Source organism: Agelaius phoeniceus, chromosome 15, assembly GCF_051311805.1.
Source record: "Agelaius phoeniceus isolate bAgePho1 chromosome 15, bAgePho1.hap1, whole genome shotgun sequence".
NCBI classification, from domain to species: domain Eukaryota; kingdom Metazoa; phylum Chordata; class Aves; order Passeriformes; family Icteridae; genus Agelaius; species Agelaius phoeniceus.
In genome coordinates, this window is record NC_135279.1 from 16,203,748 (window position 1) to 16,217,349 (window position 13,602).

The 13,602-nt window shown below is 55.7% G+C and overlaps 3 protein-coding genes across 3 annotated transcripts; all 3 read left to right on the forward strand.

Moving 5' to 3' along the window:
• The first annotated feature begins 204 nt into the window (after positions 1-204).
• Positions 205-5,772, forward strand: LOC129126696 (protocadherin beta-16-like). Its single transcript, XM_054642840.2, has 2 exons — positions 205-3,065; positions 4,782-5,772. The coding sequence occupies exons 1-2, from the start codon at positions 630-632 to the stop codon at positions 4,899-4,901; spliced, it is 2,556 nt and encodes an 851-aa protein (XP_054498815.2). The 5' UTR covers positions 205-629; the 3' UTR covers positions 4,902-5,772.
• Positions 5,773-5,905: 133 nt separating this feature from the next.
• Positions 5,906-9,051, forward strand: LOC129126697 (protocadherin beta-16-like). Its single transcript, XM_054642841.2, has one exon. It carries the CDS (start codon positions 6,586-6,588, stop codon positions 9,040-9,042), a length of 2,457 nt encoding a protein of 818 aa, XP_054498816.2. The 5' UTR covers positions 5,906-6,585; the 3' UTR covers positions 9,043-9,051.
• A 111-nt stretch (positions 9,052-9,162) lies between these two features.
• LOC129126681 (protocadherin beta-15-like) lies at positions 9,163-13,585 on the forward strand. Its single transcript, XM_077186360.1, has one exon. The coding sequence runs from the start codon at positions 9,183-9,185 to the stop codon at positions 12,336-12,338; it is 3,156 nt and encodes a 1,051-aa protein (XP_077042475.1). The 5' UTR covers positions 9,163-9,182; the 3' UTR covers positions 12,339-13,585.
• The last annotated feature ends 17 nt before the right edge of the window (positions 13,586-13,602 follow it).

Consider the following 13,602-nt stretch of genomic DNA (forward strand, 5'->3'; position numbering starts at 1 on the left):
TGATGTGTCCTAGGACAGCTTTATCATCCTGCTGTGATGGCGACCTGTGGTGATAATGAAACTTTTACTCAAGGACAATTCTTTGTCAGCTCTCTGGCACCAGCTCTCGCTTTCAATGGCTTCTCTGACTCGCCACACCTACTAATCGTCCTGTGCTGATTAACAACTGGAGAAGAGAAGGCAAATCTCTTCTGTGGAAGTGGAACTTGCCGTGTCTACACAAGGCAAACCAAAAGCTGCGTATGAAGAGTTCGTGGTTGCGAGCTGGGATGTGATACCCGAAGCAGCGCTCTGTGTGTGGGCAGGGATCCCACTCCTGAGAGAGAAGAGCTTTTACACCGCACCTTTTTTATCCTCTTTGGCACAAAGAGCGCGGGTTCAAGCAGCAAACCCCGAGCCAGCAGCGCTGCCCCGATGGAGAGCAAATATTCCCCCTTCCGACGCTGGGTGGGGATGTTGGCCGCGGACCGGAGCGTTCCTCGGTCCGCCCCGGCTTTGCAGACACAGGGAGACAAAAAAACCGTGTGAGCTGAGCTGCTCGCAAAGGAGTCAGAGCACTCGGGGGCTTCCAGATTCCTTCACCCCAGGATTGCTGGCCCACACCGCTCTTTTTCGGACGCTGCTAAAAAATGCTGAGAGCCGCCGAGGACTGCGGATGGCTTTTTTGGAGAGTGATGACCTGTGGGAGACAGAGCGGTGACAGAAAGAGGCAAGTGATCTTGTTTATTCTGTGTATTTGCGTGTGTCAGAGCGGGGCTGAAACCCTCCGCTACTCCCTGCCGGAGGAAATGGAGAGCGACTTCTTCGTCGCCAATATCGCCAAGGACCTGGGGGTTCCTCTGAGTCAGCTTGCGGCTCGCAAAGCCCGCGTTGTGTCCGAGGGGAACGAGCAGCTTTTCCGACTCAATCAAAACACCGGAATCCTGACGGCAAAGGAGTCGCTGGACCGAGAGGAGATCTGTCCGCAGAGCGATACCTGCACGCTCGTCTTTAAGATATTCTTTGAAAATCCGTTGCAGCTTATCCGAGGGGAGGTGGAAGTTCGTGACGTAAACGACAACTCGCCCGTGTTCCCGGAGAAGGAGATGGTTTTAAAAATTCTAGAAACAGCATCTCCTGGCTCCCGTTTCCCCCTGGAAAGCGCCCAGGACAAGGACGTGGGCATTAATGGTTTGCAGAACTACAGCCTTGCGCCCAATCCTCATTTCTCCCTCGCTATTGGAACAGCGAAAGATGGAGTAAAATACCTGGAACTTGTCCTTCAGCACCAGCTCGACCGTGAAGAGCAGGGAGAGCTGAATTTACTTCTGACCGCCACCGACGGGGGGTCACCACCCAGGTCGGGCACGGCTCAGGTCCGGATCGTGGTTGTGGATGCCAATGATAACATTCCTGTCTTCGAAAGGGAGAGCTACGAGGTGCGCTTGGCTGAGAACAGCCCCCTGGAGCAGCTGGTGGTCAGAGTCTCTGCCACGGATCCCGACGAAGGGTCCTACGGGAAAGTGCGTTATGCCTTTACCCAGACATCGGAGCGATCCCGGCAGCTCTTCCAGCTGAACCCGACCACCGGTGAAATCCGAGTCGCAGGAAAATTGGATTTTGAGGAGGCAAAATCCCACAAGATGGTGGTGAAAGCCACGGACGGCGGAGAGCTGTCTGCGCACTGCAAAGTGCAGGTGGAGGTCCTGGACGAGAATGACAACGCCCCGGAGATAGCGCTCACCTCCCTCAGCGCCTCCATTCCCGAGGACGCCCCGCCACGTACCGTGGTGGCCCTGTTCAGTGTGCGGGACCGGGACTCCGGGGACAACGGCAGGACGGAGTGCTCCATCGACGGGGACTTGCCGTTCAGCCTCGCCCCCACTTTGGATAATTACTACGAACTGAGAACAAACGCGGCTCTGGACAGGGAGAGGACGGCGGAGTATAACATCACCATCACAGCCACAGACTGGGGTAGGAAGCGGCTGAGCTCTCAGGAAAGCATCTTCGTGCAGATATCGGATGTGAACGACAACCCCCCAGAGTTCACCCAGGAGATTTATACCATGTCTGTCACGGAGAACAACAGCCCCATGCTCCGCATCGGCAGCATGAAGGCCACGGACGCCGACTCAGGAATAAATGCCCGTGTGAATTACGCACTGGTGCGGCAGGAGGGCAAAGAGCAGCCCGAAGTGTCAGTCAACGCTGAAAACGGGGATGTTTATATCCTCCGCCCGCTGGACTATGAGAAGGTGCGCTCCTTCGAGGTGACAGTGAGCGCAGCCGACGGCGGCTCCCCGCCGCTCAGCGCCCAGGCCGTGCTGCGCATCGTCGTGCGCGACGAGAACGACAACGCGCCCGTGCTGCTGCACCCGGGCCCCGACAGCAGCGCGGCCGGAGAGCTGGTGCCGCGCTGGGCACCGTCCGGCTACCTGGTGGCCAAGGTGGTGGCGGTGGACGCGGACGCGGGGCAGAACGCGTGGCTGTCCTACGAGCTGGCCAAGGCCACGGAGCCGGGGCTGTTCCGCGTGGGGCTGCACAGCGGCGAGGTGCGCACGGCGCGGGCCGTGACCGAGAGGGACGCGGCCCGGCAGAGGCTCATCGTGCTGGTGCGGGACCGCGGGCAGCCCTCACGCTCTGCCACTGCCACTCTCGCCGTGGCACTGGTGGACGGCTTCTCCGAAGCTCATTTACGGGTGAGCAAGGAGGCACCGGCCGCCGAGCCCGACGGCCCGCTTACTCTTTACCTCATCGCCTCCCTGGTCTGCGTGTCGGCGCTGTTCCTCGTCACCGCGGTGGCCGCCCTGGTAGTGAAGGTGCGGCGGGCCAGGCGGAGCGAGACAGAGACTTTGCCCACGTTCCCGACCACAGCCACGGAGAGCAGCGCGGGCTCCCTGCCCCGCAGCTACGTGTACGACGTCTGCTTCGCCGCCGGCACCGTCAACAGCGAGTTCCGTTTCCTCAGGCCGCTCTTCCCCTGCTTCCCCGCCGGGCTGCCCCCCGGGCCCGGCGAGCAGCGGAGCTCGGTGTGCTCGCAGGACGCCGCCAACCTCGGGGCCGAGGGCGACTGGAGTGCGCAGGTGAGGGACTGACAGGGCCATGGGGCAGGTGGGAGGGAGGTGTGACAAGCCCTGGGAGCAAGGACTATTGAAGCTGCAGAACTGCCAGTGGAGGAGTCCCTGGGGTGGGAGGAGATGATAGAAAGTATCTCAGAACTGCTGGAGAGGCCTCCCAGGAGGACCCAGCAGGGCTCAGCTGCTCCCCAAATTATGACTAACCACACCTCTCCGCATTATAGAAGGATAGAATATTTTGAGTTGGAATGAACCTTTAAAAGCTGTTAAGTCCAAACCCTCATGCCCTGAGCACAGATACCTTCAACTAGACCAGGTTGCTCAGAGCTCCAGCCAAGCTGACCTTGGATATTTCAAGGGCAGGGCACCCACCACCTCTCTGGGCAGCTGGGCCCATATCCATGCTGAGTATTCGTGATAGATCAAGTCTTCGGCATCTCTCCAAAGGGGAGAATTTAGGCTGTGAGAAGGTGAAAAATACAGGTAGGGATGTGTCGCAGCAGATCTGGCCACAATACACAGAATATCACCATACAATGTCAGAAGGCTTCAAGCATCAGCCCATACAGACTAACACCATACCCCTCCAAAAGGCTCCAAGAGTGTGACCTTCTTGTTCTTTAGCCCAGCCTTTTATACCCTTCATGTTCATGCATTGCACCTGTGTGTCCTCTCTACCTTTTGTGATTGATCAGTGCACCTGGGCATGCCAGGTCTCATCACTTTCAATACTGATCACCTGTCCTACACAGCTGTAGCCCATTGGGGATGAGGCTGGGCCGCAGCCCCACCCCCAATTACCACAACCCTTGTGCCCACAGACGTGTGGGTCCTGCCCACACACTATGTAGAGACCTGGAGCAGGAATGACACCATTCCTAAGGATACATCCTCCCGGAGGTGGCAGTAACAGGAATGTAGTGGCCTGTCCAGTGTCAGATGGGACTGCAGGGACAGCTGTGCAAAGGGTGACCCCAGCTATGTCCCCTGCACTGCTGTTGGGAGCTGGTGCTCAGTGCTGCCCTGTGCCATTCACCAGGGTGGTGGCAGTGCTGAACTCAAGCTGTCTTACAAACTGTTGGAGCCTATGGAGGTGGGAACCACTGCCATTAAATTCCCTTATGTTTTTGTGACTTGCATCGATAGTGTTGGCCAGAAAAGTGTGGTTATCAGTCAGCCACCTCTTAGTATGGGATTCTGTAGGGACTCCATGGAGAGTGTCCAAGGATCCATCTAGCATTTCACAGTAGGAAGGATGATGAACATGGATGAGGTTGGAGAAACACAAACACCATCAGGGTCAGTTAATATTTTCATATTTCATAACCACCACTTGGACTAACTTTACTGCAGAGTGTCAGAATCACAGTAGCCTCAGGGAAGACAAAGACCCTTCTTGATATATCAACATTAAACCACATTTACTGTTTGTGAGAAAGTGGTTTCTGTTTGAGGCTCTCATCATTTCAAATTACTCAAAACTCATAAAAGTTTTATAGAGATTAATTAAGATTTTGCAATAGTATCTTTTTGGAGGAGGTTTCTGACTTCGGGTGTTCTTCATTCAGGTCAGAGGTCCGCCAAGTCTTGCTTGCTCTTTGGCTCCCAGTAGAGAGGAGGGGTGTGACACAGGCAGTGGTGTAATTCACATCCTCTGAGCTTCTCGGTGAGGCTTGCTTTCCTTCAACTCCAAATAACAGCTGCTCTCTCTGTTCTTTGCAGGGCAATGCTCCCCTCTCTGAAGATACGGGGCCCAGAGCTGCAGGTGCAGTTTGCCCTGCAAACAGGGAGCTGGAGCTAAATGTCGGTTCTGAGCAAAACCCTTGGCTCTCCCATCAATAAGCGAAGAGAAAGTCAAGTTTGTCCTCACAGGGAAAAGGGAACAAAGAGACCAAACACCTCCCTAAAAAGTACCAGGGAGATGAAACCTTCTCTGTGAGAGTACTTTCCCCTTGAGCAGTACTTTATTCATGTAGATATTTTGTAACTGTGCTGTTGATGGAGAAGGAGAACCGTGCTGCATGTTGATTACATAATAATCAATTATGATCATAATAATCAATAATTATCATACATAATAATGTATGATTGTGAGAGTGCTTTTACATACTTCAAGAAATACAGAAAAGTGGCAGCAGATCTTTAACTTCTTGTTACACCGCCTTCTCTGGGGGATTTCCTTTCGTGCTTTGTTTGTTTCTTTCTTTTTATGGAGAGAGCTTTATATAATAATATTGTAATTTTCTGCCGTGTATTCAACACCAGGCAAAACAGATATTATGTAAAATTAAGTGGTGCTTGCAAAGGAATTTCTTACAAAATAGGCAGAAGCTGTTTACATTTTGAACTGCTGGCATTGGCACACGATATATTTTGCCAGGAGTTTACAGGCTCTCCTAATTATAAAGAGTGGGCTTTGAGCAGTGTATTCTTTCTTCCTTTCTTTTTTTTCCCATAAAGTTGAAAATACTATTTGACTTTTTTTAAAAACCAAGATAATTAAAAGTGTTGTTTGTGGGTTTTCAGTAAAATAGACGAAACCATTTACAATTAGCTTAGGACACTGTAGAATATAGGGTGTCAAGAAGCTTTCTGGTTTTCTTTCGTCAGCCGGTATTAAACTATAAAGTAATGTGATAATTCCTGTCGTTGAACCATTTTAAAGAGTCAAATGAGTGATGTCAGAAAACAATAAAATCTGCTTGGAACTCCCTCGGGTGAGTGTGCTGTCTCGAGATCACTTGCCACAGTCATGGCCGAGGAAAAAGCCAACTCAAGAGCAGCATTTCGGGAATAAATCCGTGCATCTGGAATGGAATTAATGCCGGGGAAAATCAGAACTATCTGGGAAATAGGACGGTCTCAGAAGTCGGAGCAAGGCGGAAGAGTTTTTTTCTGAGTGGAGCTGAGGTCTGAGATGCTGCCTCCAGCCCATTCCCAAAGGCTCCCAGCAGGAGAAGTCATGAACTGCGGGAACAATCTCTGTCCATTCCGAGAACGACCCTGGCGCTTGCTGCCGTGGTTAAAAGACCACCTCACCTGGTGGCTGGACCCCTGTAACAATACACAGCTGTTCCAGCTGAGCAGCCGGAAAGTCCTTTATTCAAAGAGTTCACACTGCGGGAAGTGAGGGGGAACCAAAACAAAAGGAACGACCCAGCTTTATATAAACTTTGTTTTGAAGTAGAAGGTAAACAGAGGCATTGCTCATCCAGCCAGTGGCCATACTTTGAATACGGTTGTATGGACATTTCAGTCTCTATGCTTTGACCTAGGAAGGGAGAAAACGAGCCGTTAATCTCTGCTTTCCAGGCTTTGCGCTGGGAAATCTTCGAATCCTTCTACAGCTCGGCCGCCTGGTGCCGCTGCTGACCGCGGAAGCTCCGCGCAGCTCCAGAGCTCCGCTGCCCCCGCGATTCGGGCGGGCGGGGCTGCACCATCCCGGGCTGCTCCGCTCGGGGGTCGGCAGGCTGTATCGGCAGCTCCATCCAGCTTACAGAGGACAAGATCGGGTCTCTGGAAGAAAATGAAGCCGAGGAAGAGCGAGGAACCGCTCCCGGGGCGAGCGGCGGCTCTGCTCCTTGTCCTCTGCGTCTCGGGGATGAGAGCAGAAACCGCTCGGTACTCTGTGCCCGAAGAGGCGGAGAGAGGCTCTTTTGTAGCGAATATCGCTAAGGATTTGGGACTAACCGGTGAGGAATTGTTGGCTCGTCAGGCTCGAGTCGTTCCTGAAGGAGAAAAGCAGTATTTACAGCTGAACCAGCGCACCGGGGACTTGGTGGTGAGAGAGCAAATGGATCGGGAAGAGCTGTGTGGACAGAGCGAGCCCTGCTTGGTGCGTTTCGAGGTGCTGCTGGAGAGCCCACTGCAGTCCTTCCGAGCTGAGGTAAGACTCACCGACATCAATGATCATGCTCCTGTGTTCTTAAACAGAGAGATTGTTTTAACGATCCCGGAATCTGCAATGCCCGGGACTCGGTTTTTATTGGAAAGAGCTCACGATCCAGACGTGGGGAACAACAGCCTTCAGCATTATAGTATCAGCTCGAACGAGTATTTCCATGTGTACACCCAGCGGCGAAATGACGGCGGGAGGTACGCCGAGCTGGTGTTGGATCGAGCTCTGGACCGGGAGCAGCAGGCAGAAGTTGCTTTTATCATCACGGCTGTGGATGGTGGGGATCCACCGCGGTCTGGCACAGCTTTAATCCGCGTGGTAGTCCTGGATACAAACGACAACAGCCCGGTATTTACCCAGACTCTGTATAAAGTCTCTGTAATGGAAAATAGCTCAGAGGACACCATAGTGGTGGTAGTGTCTGCTAGCGATTTAGACTCAGGAACGAATAGGGAAATAGTGTATTCCATATTTCAAAATTCAGAAGAAGATCTCCAAACATTTCAAATAAACCCAGAGACAGGCCAGATTCGACTCAAAAAGCCTTTGGATTATGAAGAAAAAAAGAGCTATGAGATAGACGTCCAAGCCACAGATGGAGGGGGCCTGTCCACGCATTGCAAGGTGGAGGTGCAGGTGAAGGACGTGAACGATAATGCCCCCGAGGTGATCATCACCTCGCTCACCAGCACCCTCTCCGAAGCCGCCCCGCCGGACACCGTGGTCGCCCTCTTCAACGTGAGAGACCGGGACTCGGGGGACAATGGCAGGACGAGCTGCGAGCTGACAGGAGAGCAACCCTTCAGGATCACTCTGCTGGCAGCCGACGCGTACGCGCTGGTGACATCAGAGACGCTGGACCGGGAGCAGGTGGAGGAATACAACGTGACGGTGCGAGCTCGAGACGAGGGCTCCCCCGCCCTCTCGGCATCCAAAACCCTGCTCGTGCGGCTCTTGGATGTGAACGACAATGCACCCACCTTCACCCAGGCCATTTACACCATGGTGATGAGCGAAAACGAGCCCGCGGGGAGGAGCCTGGGCCGCCTCAGTGCCACGGACCCTGACGCGGGAGAGAACGCCCGCGTGAGATACTCGCTAGTGCCGCCACCGACGGGCACCCTCGCCGCCGCATCCTTCGTGTCAGTGGACGCGGAGAGTGGAACCGTCCGGACTTTGCGCCCGCTGGACTACGAGAAGGTTCCTGCCTTCGAGGTGACAGTGAGCGCAGCCGACGGCGGCTCCCCTCCGCTCAGCGCCCAGGCCGTGCTGCGCATCGTCGTGCGCGACGAGAACGACAACGCGCCCGTGCTGCTGCACCCGGGCCCCGACAGCAGCGCGGCCGGAGAGCTGGTGCCGCGCTGGGCACCGTCCGGCTACCTGGTGGCCAAGGTGGTGGCGGTGGACGCGGACGCGGGGCAGAACGCGTGGCTGAACTACGAGCTGGCCAAGGCCACGGAGCCGGGGCTGTTCCGCGTGGGGCTGCACAGCGGCGAGGTGCGCACGGCGCGGGCCGTGAGCGAGCGGGACGCGGCCCGGCAGAGGCTCATCGTGCTGGTGCGGGACCGCGGGCGGCCTCCGCGCTCTGCCACCGCCACTCTCGCCGTGGCACTGGTGGACGATTTCTCCGATGCTTTCCACCAGCTTGGCCACGATCCCGCAGGCGGACAGCAGCCGCAGGTGGCCGAGGAGGAAATGCTCACTACTTACCTCATCGCCTCCCTGTGCTGCGTCTCGTCCCTTTTCCTCTTGTCCGTCCTCGCCTTAACAGCGAACACGCTCTGCAAAGCTCGCGTCCGGGCAGAACTTCCTCCTCCCTCTCCCAGCTGCTACGCGGACGGAGACTTCGCCAGCGACGGCGTGGGCGTGGGCAGCACGGGCACTCTGTCGCCAGCTTACCGCTACGAAATGTGTCTGACCAGCGGCTCGGGGAGGAGCGAATTCCAGTTCGTGAGGCCAATCCTGCCCAGCCTTCATAGCAACGCAGAGGCGGGGCTGGACAAGAGCGAGGAGCAGCTACGCCGCTCGCAGCCCGCCTGCGACCGGGACACCCAGGCGGGGAGCACAGCCATTCCTCCCTTTTAGCAGCGAGACTGGCCAGTAGGCGTGCGCGTCCATGCCTGAGCCGTGCTGAGACGCACCTCCCTTCCCCGTCCTCAGAGATTACCCAGTACTTGTAGTGCCGTTCCCGGCTGTTATAGGCATAATTTCCCTGCATAGGCTTCATGCCGGTTTCTCCTGCCGTGGAACGCGGGTCAGTCCCTCCGAGATCAGCCTCTGCCTCATGGTGCCCTGGAAAATCGTTGAGCCTCTCTTGCCGCCGCGTTTCTCGAAAGCCACGGACGCGACAATGGGTAGACAGGAGCACAGCAGGCCAAGAGTTCGGACTAGCGAGGCGAGAAGACTGGAAGCGGAGGAGCTGCCGACGATGCTCCGGCGCCGGAACTCTCCCAGGGATACTGCCCATCCGCCCGGGAACTTCTCTCTGCAGAGAATGTGAGCGCACCCTGCCGCAGGAGCCCCCGCTGCGGCTTCGGGATCGCGGGCCGGGCCGAGCGGCAGCGCGGGCTGCGGGCGGCGGCGGCTGCAGTCCCAGCGCGCACCGCTGGGTGGTGCCCTCGGCCAAGGCGGCGCCGAGCGGCTGCGGCAGCGGAGGCGGCCGAGCCCGGAGCGCCACAGCCCGAGCAAGCTCAGCCCAGCCCAGTTCAGCTCAGCTCAGCTCAGCCCAGCGCAGCCGGGAGGAGGTGGCAGCGGCTGCGGCAGCGAGCGCTGCCCCGTGTCACCCGCTGCCGGCACACCCCGGCTGCCTTACGGGCCGCCGGCCGCAATCTCAGACAGCGAGGGAAGGCGCCCGCCCCGCACTTCGCCGCTCGCCGCCCGGAATCGCCCGGGACACCCGCCGCGATACCGACACCGACACCGGCCGCCGCCGCGCCATGGCGCTCGCAAGGCAAGTGCTTTGTGTGTGTGCTTTGCTGGGGCTGCCGCTCGCTCGCGCCGAGCCCATCCGCTACTCCGTAGCCGAGGAGGCGGAAAGCGGCTCCCTGGTGGGCGAGCTGGCGGAGGACGCGGGGCTGACGCCGGCGCAGCTCTCGGCTCGCCGCGCCCGCCTGGTCTCGGAGGACGGCCGGCAGCATTTTCGCTTCGAGCGCGCCTCCGGCCGCCTCATCGTGGCGGGGAGGCTCGACCGGGAGGAGCTGTGCGCCCAGTCCGACACCTGCATGCTCCCCTTCGAGCTGCTGCTCTCCAACCCCCTGCAGTTCTTTCGGGTCGAGGTAGATCTGGAGGATATCAATGACCATTCCCCTGTCTTCCCTGAAGATCGAGTCAGTTTTAAGATCCCTGAAACGAGCGAGCCGGGTTCTCGTTTCCCACTGGAAGGAGCTCGGGACCTTGATATTGCCAGCAATAACATCCAGGTGTACAGCATCTCTCCCGAGAATGAGTACTTTAGTGTCTCCTATGGAAGTCGGAAGGAGGATGACAAATATCTTGAACTGGTCTTGGAAAATCCACTAGATAGAGAGGAACAGGAAGAGATGAGGTTCCACGTTATTGCTGTAGATGGTGGCTCTCCCCCGAGAACTGGGACAACAGTAGTGAAAATTGTCATTCTAGATGTAAATGACAATGTTCCCATCTTCACACAAGAAGTGTACATTGGAAAGGTTTTAGAGAACATGCCAGAAGGCTCTGTAGTTCTGACTGTGCTGGCAACTGATCCAGATGCAGGAGTCAATGGAGACATTTCCTATCAGCTCAGCCAGGCAGTGGAACAGAGTGAGTCCTCATTTGTCATTGATCCCATAACTGGGGAAATTAAACTCACAAAACCTCTGGACTTCGAGGAAGCAGAGCATCATGAACTCCGTGTAAGGGCGACAGATGGTGGGGGCCTCTCAGCCATCTGCAAGGTGTTGGTGGAGGTGGTGGATGTGAATGACAATGCCCCAGAGCTGGTGGTCAGTTCCTTCAGCAGTCCCCTCCCCGAGAACACAGTGCCCGGCACGGTGGTTGCCCTGTTTACGGTCAGGGACCGGGACTCTGGTGCCAACGGGAAGATCTCCTGTGGCCTGCAGGATCAGCTCTTCTTCTCCCTGCGGCCGGCCTATAAGAATTACTATGAGCTGGTGACAGTGAGCGCGCTGGACCGCGAGGAGACGCCTCAGTACGTCCTGAGTGTCACGGCAGCAGATGCGGGCTCGCCTCCTCTCAGCACCACGCAGACCTTCACCGTGGACATCTCCGACGTCAACGACAACGCCCCCGTCTTCAACCAGACCTCCTACACCATGTACGTGCGGGAGAACAACGTCCCCACGGTGTTTGTTGGGGCCGTGAGCGCTGCAGATGCTGACGTGGGGCTCAATGCCAAGGTGACCTATTCCCTGGCAGCAGAGCAAGGGCCAGAGCGGCCCTGGTGCTCCTGCATCTCGGTGAACTCGGAGACGGGACACGTGTTTGTGCTGCGGCCCCTGGACTACGAGCACTTGAGGCAGACCGAGGTGACGGTCAGTGCCTCTGACGCGGGCTCTCCTCCCCTCCGAGCCAACGTCAGCGTCCGCCTTGTGGTGCTGGACGAGAACGACAACGCCCCGCTCGTGCTCTACCCGGCCCCCGAGAGCAGCCCGGCCTCCAGCGAGCTGGTGCCCGTGTCGGCTGAGGCGGGCTACCTCATCAGCAAAGTGGTGGCCGTCGATGCCGACTCGGGACAGAACTCCTGGCTCTCCTACCACCTGCTGAGGGCCACCGACCCAGGCCTGTTTTCCGTGGGCCTCCAAAGCGGCGAGGTGCGTCTCAGGAGGCCGGTGACAGAGAGAGACAGCGTCAAGCAGAAGCTCCTTGTGCTGGTCAGAGACAACGGCAAGCCCCCGCTCTCAGCCACGGCAGCTCTCAGCGCTCTCCTGCTCAAGGACTTCTCCGACGTGCGCCTCCCGCACAGCAGCCCGGCCACCGACGATCAGGTCGCCTCCCTCACCACCTATTTAATCATTGCCTTGGTCTTTGTCTCCCTCCTCTTCCTCATCACCACCGCAGCGCTGGTGGCTCGCAGGCTGTGCAGGAGGAAGGAGCTGAAGGCTGGCCACGTGCTCTATGCTGCCGACACCTTGCAGAGCGGCCTGGCCGATGCAGCCGCTGCTGCAGGGACCCTGCCCCGCCCCTATTGCTACGAGATCAGCCTCACCACGGGCTCGGGCAACAGCGAGTTCAGATTCCTCAAGCCCATCCTGCCCAGCCTGCCCCCACAGCACTGCGCCGTGGGCCAGGGCCCCCATGAGCAACAGGATTTCCCCGCTGGCCCTGCCAGCAGCGAGGACACGGCCCCAGACAGTGCTGGCACTCTCTCTGCAGGACAGTTCAATGCTCTTTCCTTTGACTAGCTGGGCTCTGCACAGACTGAGGTTTCGTGGGCCATGGGGCCAAGAGGGCATCCTGACTGCAGCCTGTGGCAAAGGTTTCTCCATAGAAAATATATTCCCCTCCAGCATAGCCAACTTCCTCAAATTCTGAGTCAGAGTAAAATATGTCTTCCACTCCAAAAACACAAGTAAGGAAAAAAAGATACCTTGATTCTTTCCCTCAAACAATAGGATGTTTCACCTCTTTCCCAGCCCTTTCTGATAACCTTTAATAATGTGCACCCAACTTTGATCTTGTGTCTTTTCCTGTTTGATGCAACCTTGGATTTTTTATTCTTCCTATAGCTCAATGGCATAGTTGTGTACACTAATATCACACTTGCTGAAATGACAGACAGGCCTTTTCCATAGAAAAGCAATGTAGTTCTGAATATTGTTTTTCGATGTTCTGTTAGCACAGGCCTTTTTCTCTCTGGGGTTCTGGATGTCTCTGCCTGGCATGTGTGGGCTCTGTGTGTTACTCTTTATTCTCAGTATGTCTCTCTGCATGACTATGTTGCATCTGCAGATGCTTCACTAATACTGCCCAGTGAAACTGGGTGTTGTTCCAATCCAACCGTTGCTTTGCAGTCATTTCCAGCTCTGCAGAAGAAGACTGGAGTTTTGACCCTTTCAGGGCAGAAAAGAGCACCACAATGCTCAAGAAGATTTCCCCTTGAGCTATAAGTTTAGGTTTCTGTCTCCTTGGCATTACCTTTCAAACACAGCAGCGTCAGGACAATCTGAGTTTGGACAGGCTGTAACTGTAGAGATTCATGAAAACATATCCATTGTCTTTGTCTACATGAAAATGCCACATGTTCATCAATGATAATATTCTGAAGATAAAATCAAGAATTCGAAAACAGAAGTTTGAGTTTTGTTTCACATTCTTGATTCTGAATTCAGTGGCTTCTTGTTGGGACTAGAAAGTATCACATGACTGTGTTGATTTGTTCTAGAGCATCTACATTCTGAATTTCGCCCTTCCTTCTCGACTCTCTGACCTGTATTGGGCATTGTTTAGCCTTTTTCAATAGAGAAGCATTGCCCCCTGATGTGTAATAACTGGTTGTTTGAATAATGTCTGTGATGCATGGAATATTCAGAAAGCCTCGCGGGGTGTTGTGCTGAAGTTATACAGTTTAACATTGTAAACTGGTGTACCTCTGAGTTTAACAATTAAACCCAATATCTTAGACTGAAATAAAAAGTACAGATTTATTCTTTTTGTGGAGACCAAAGT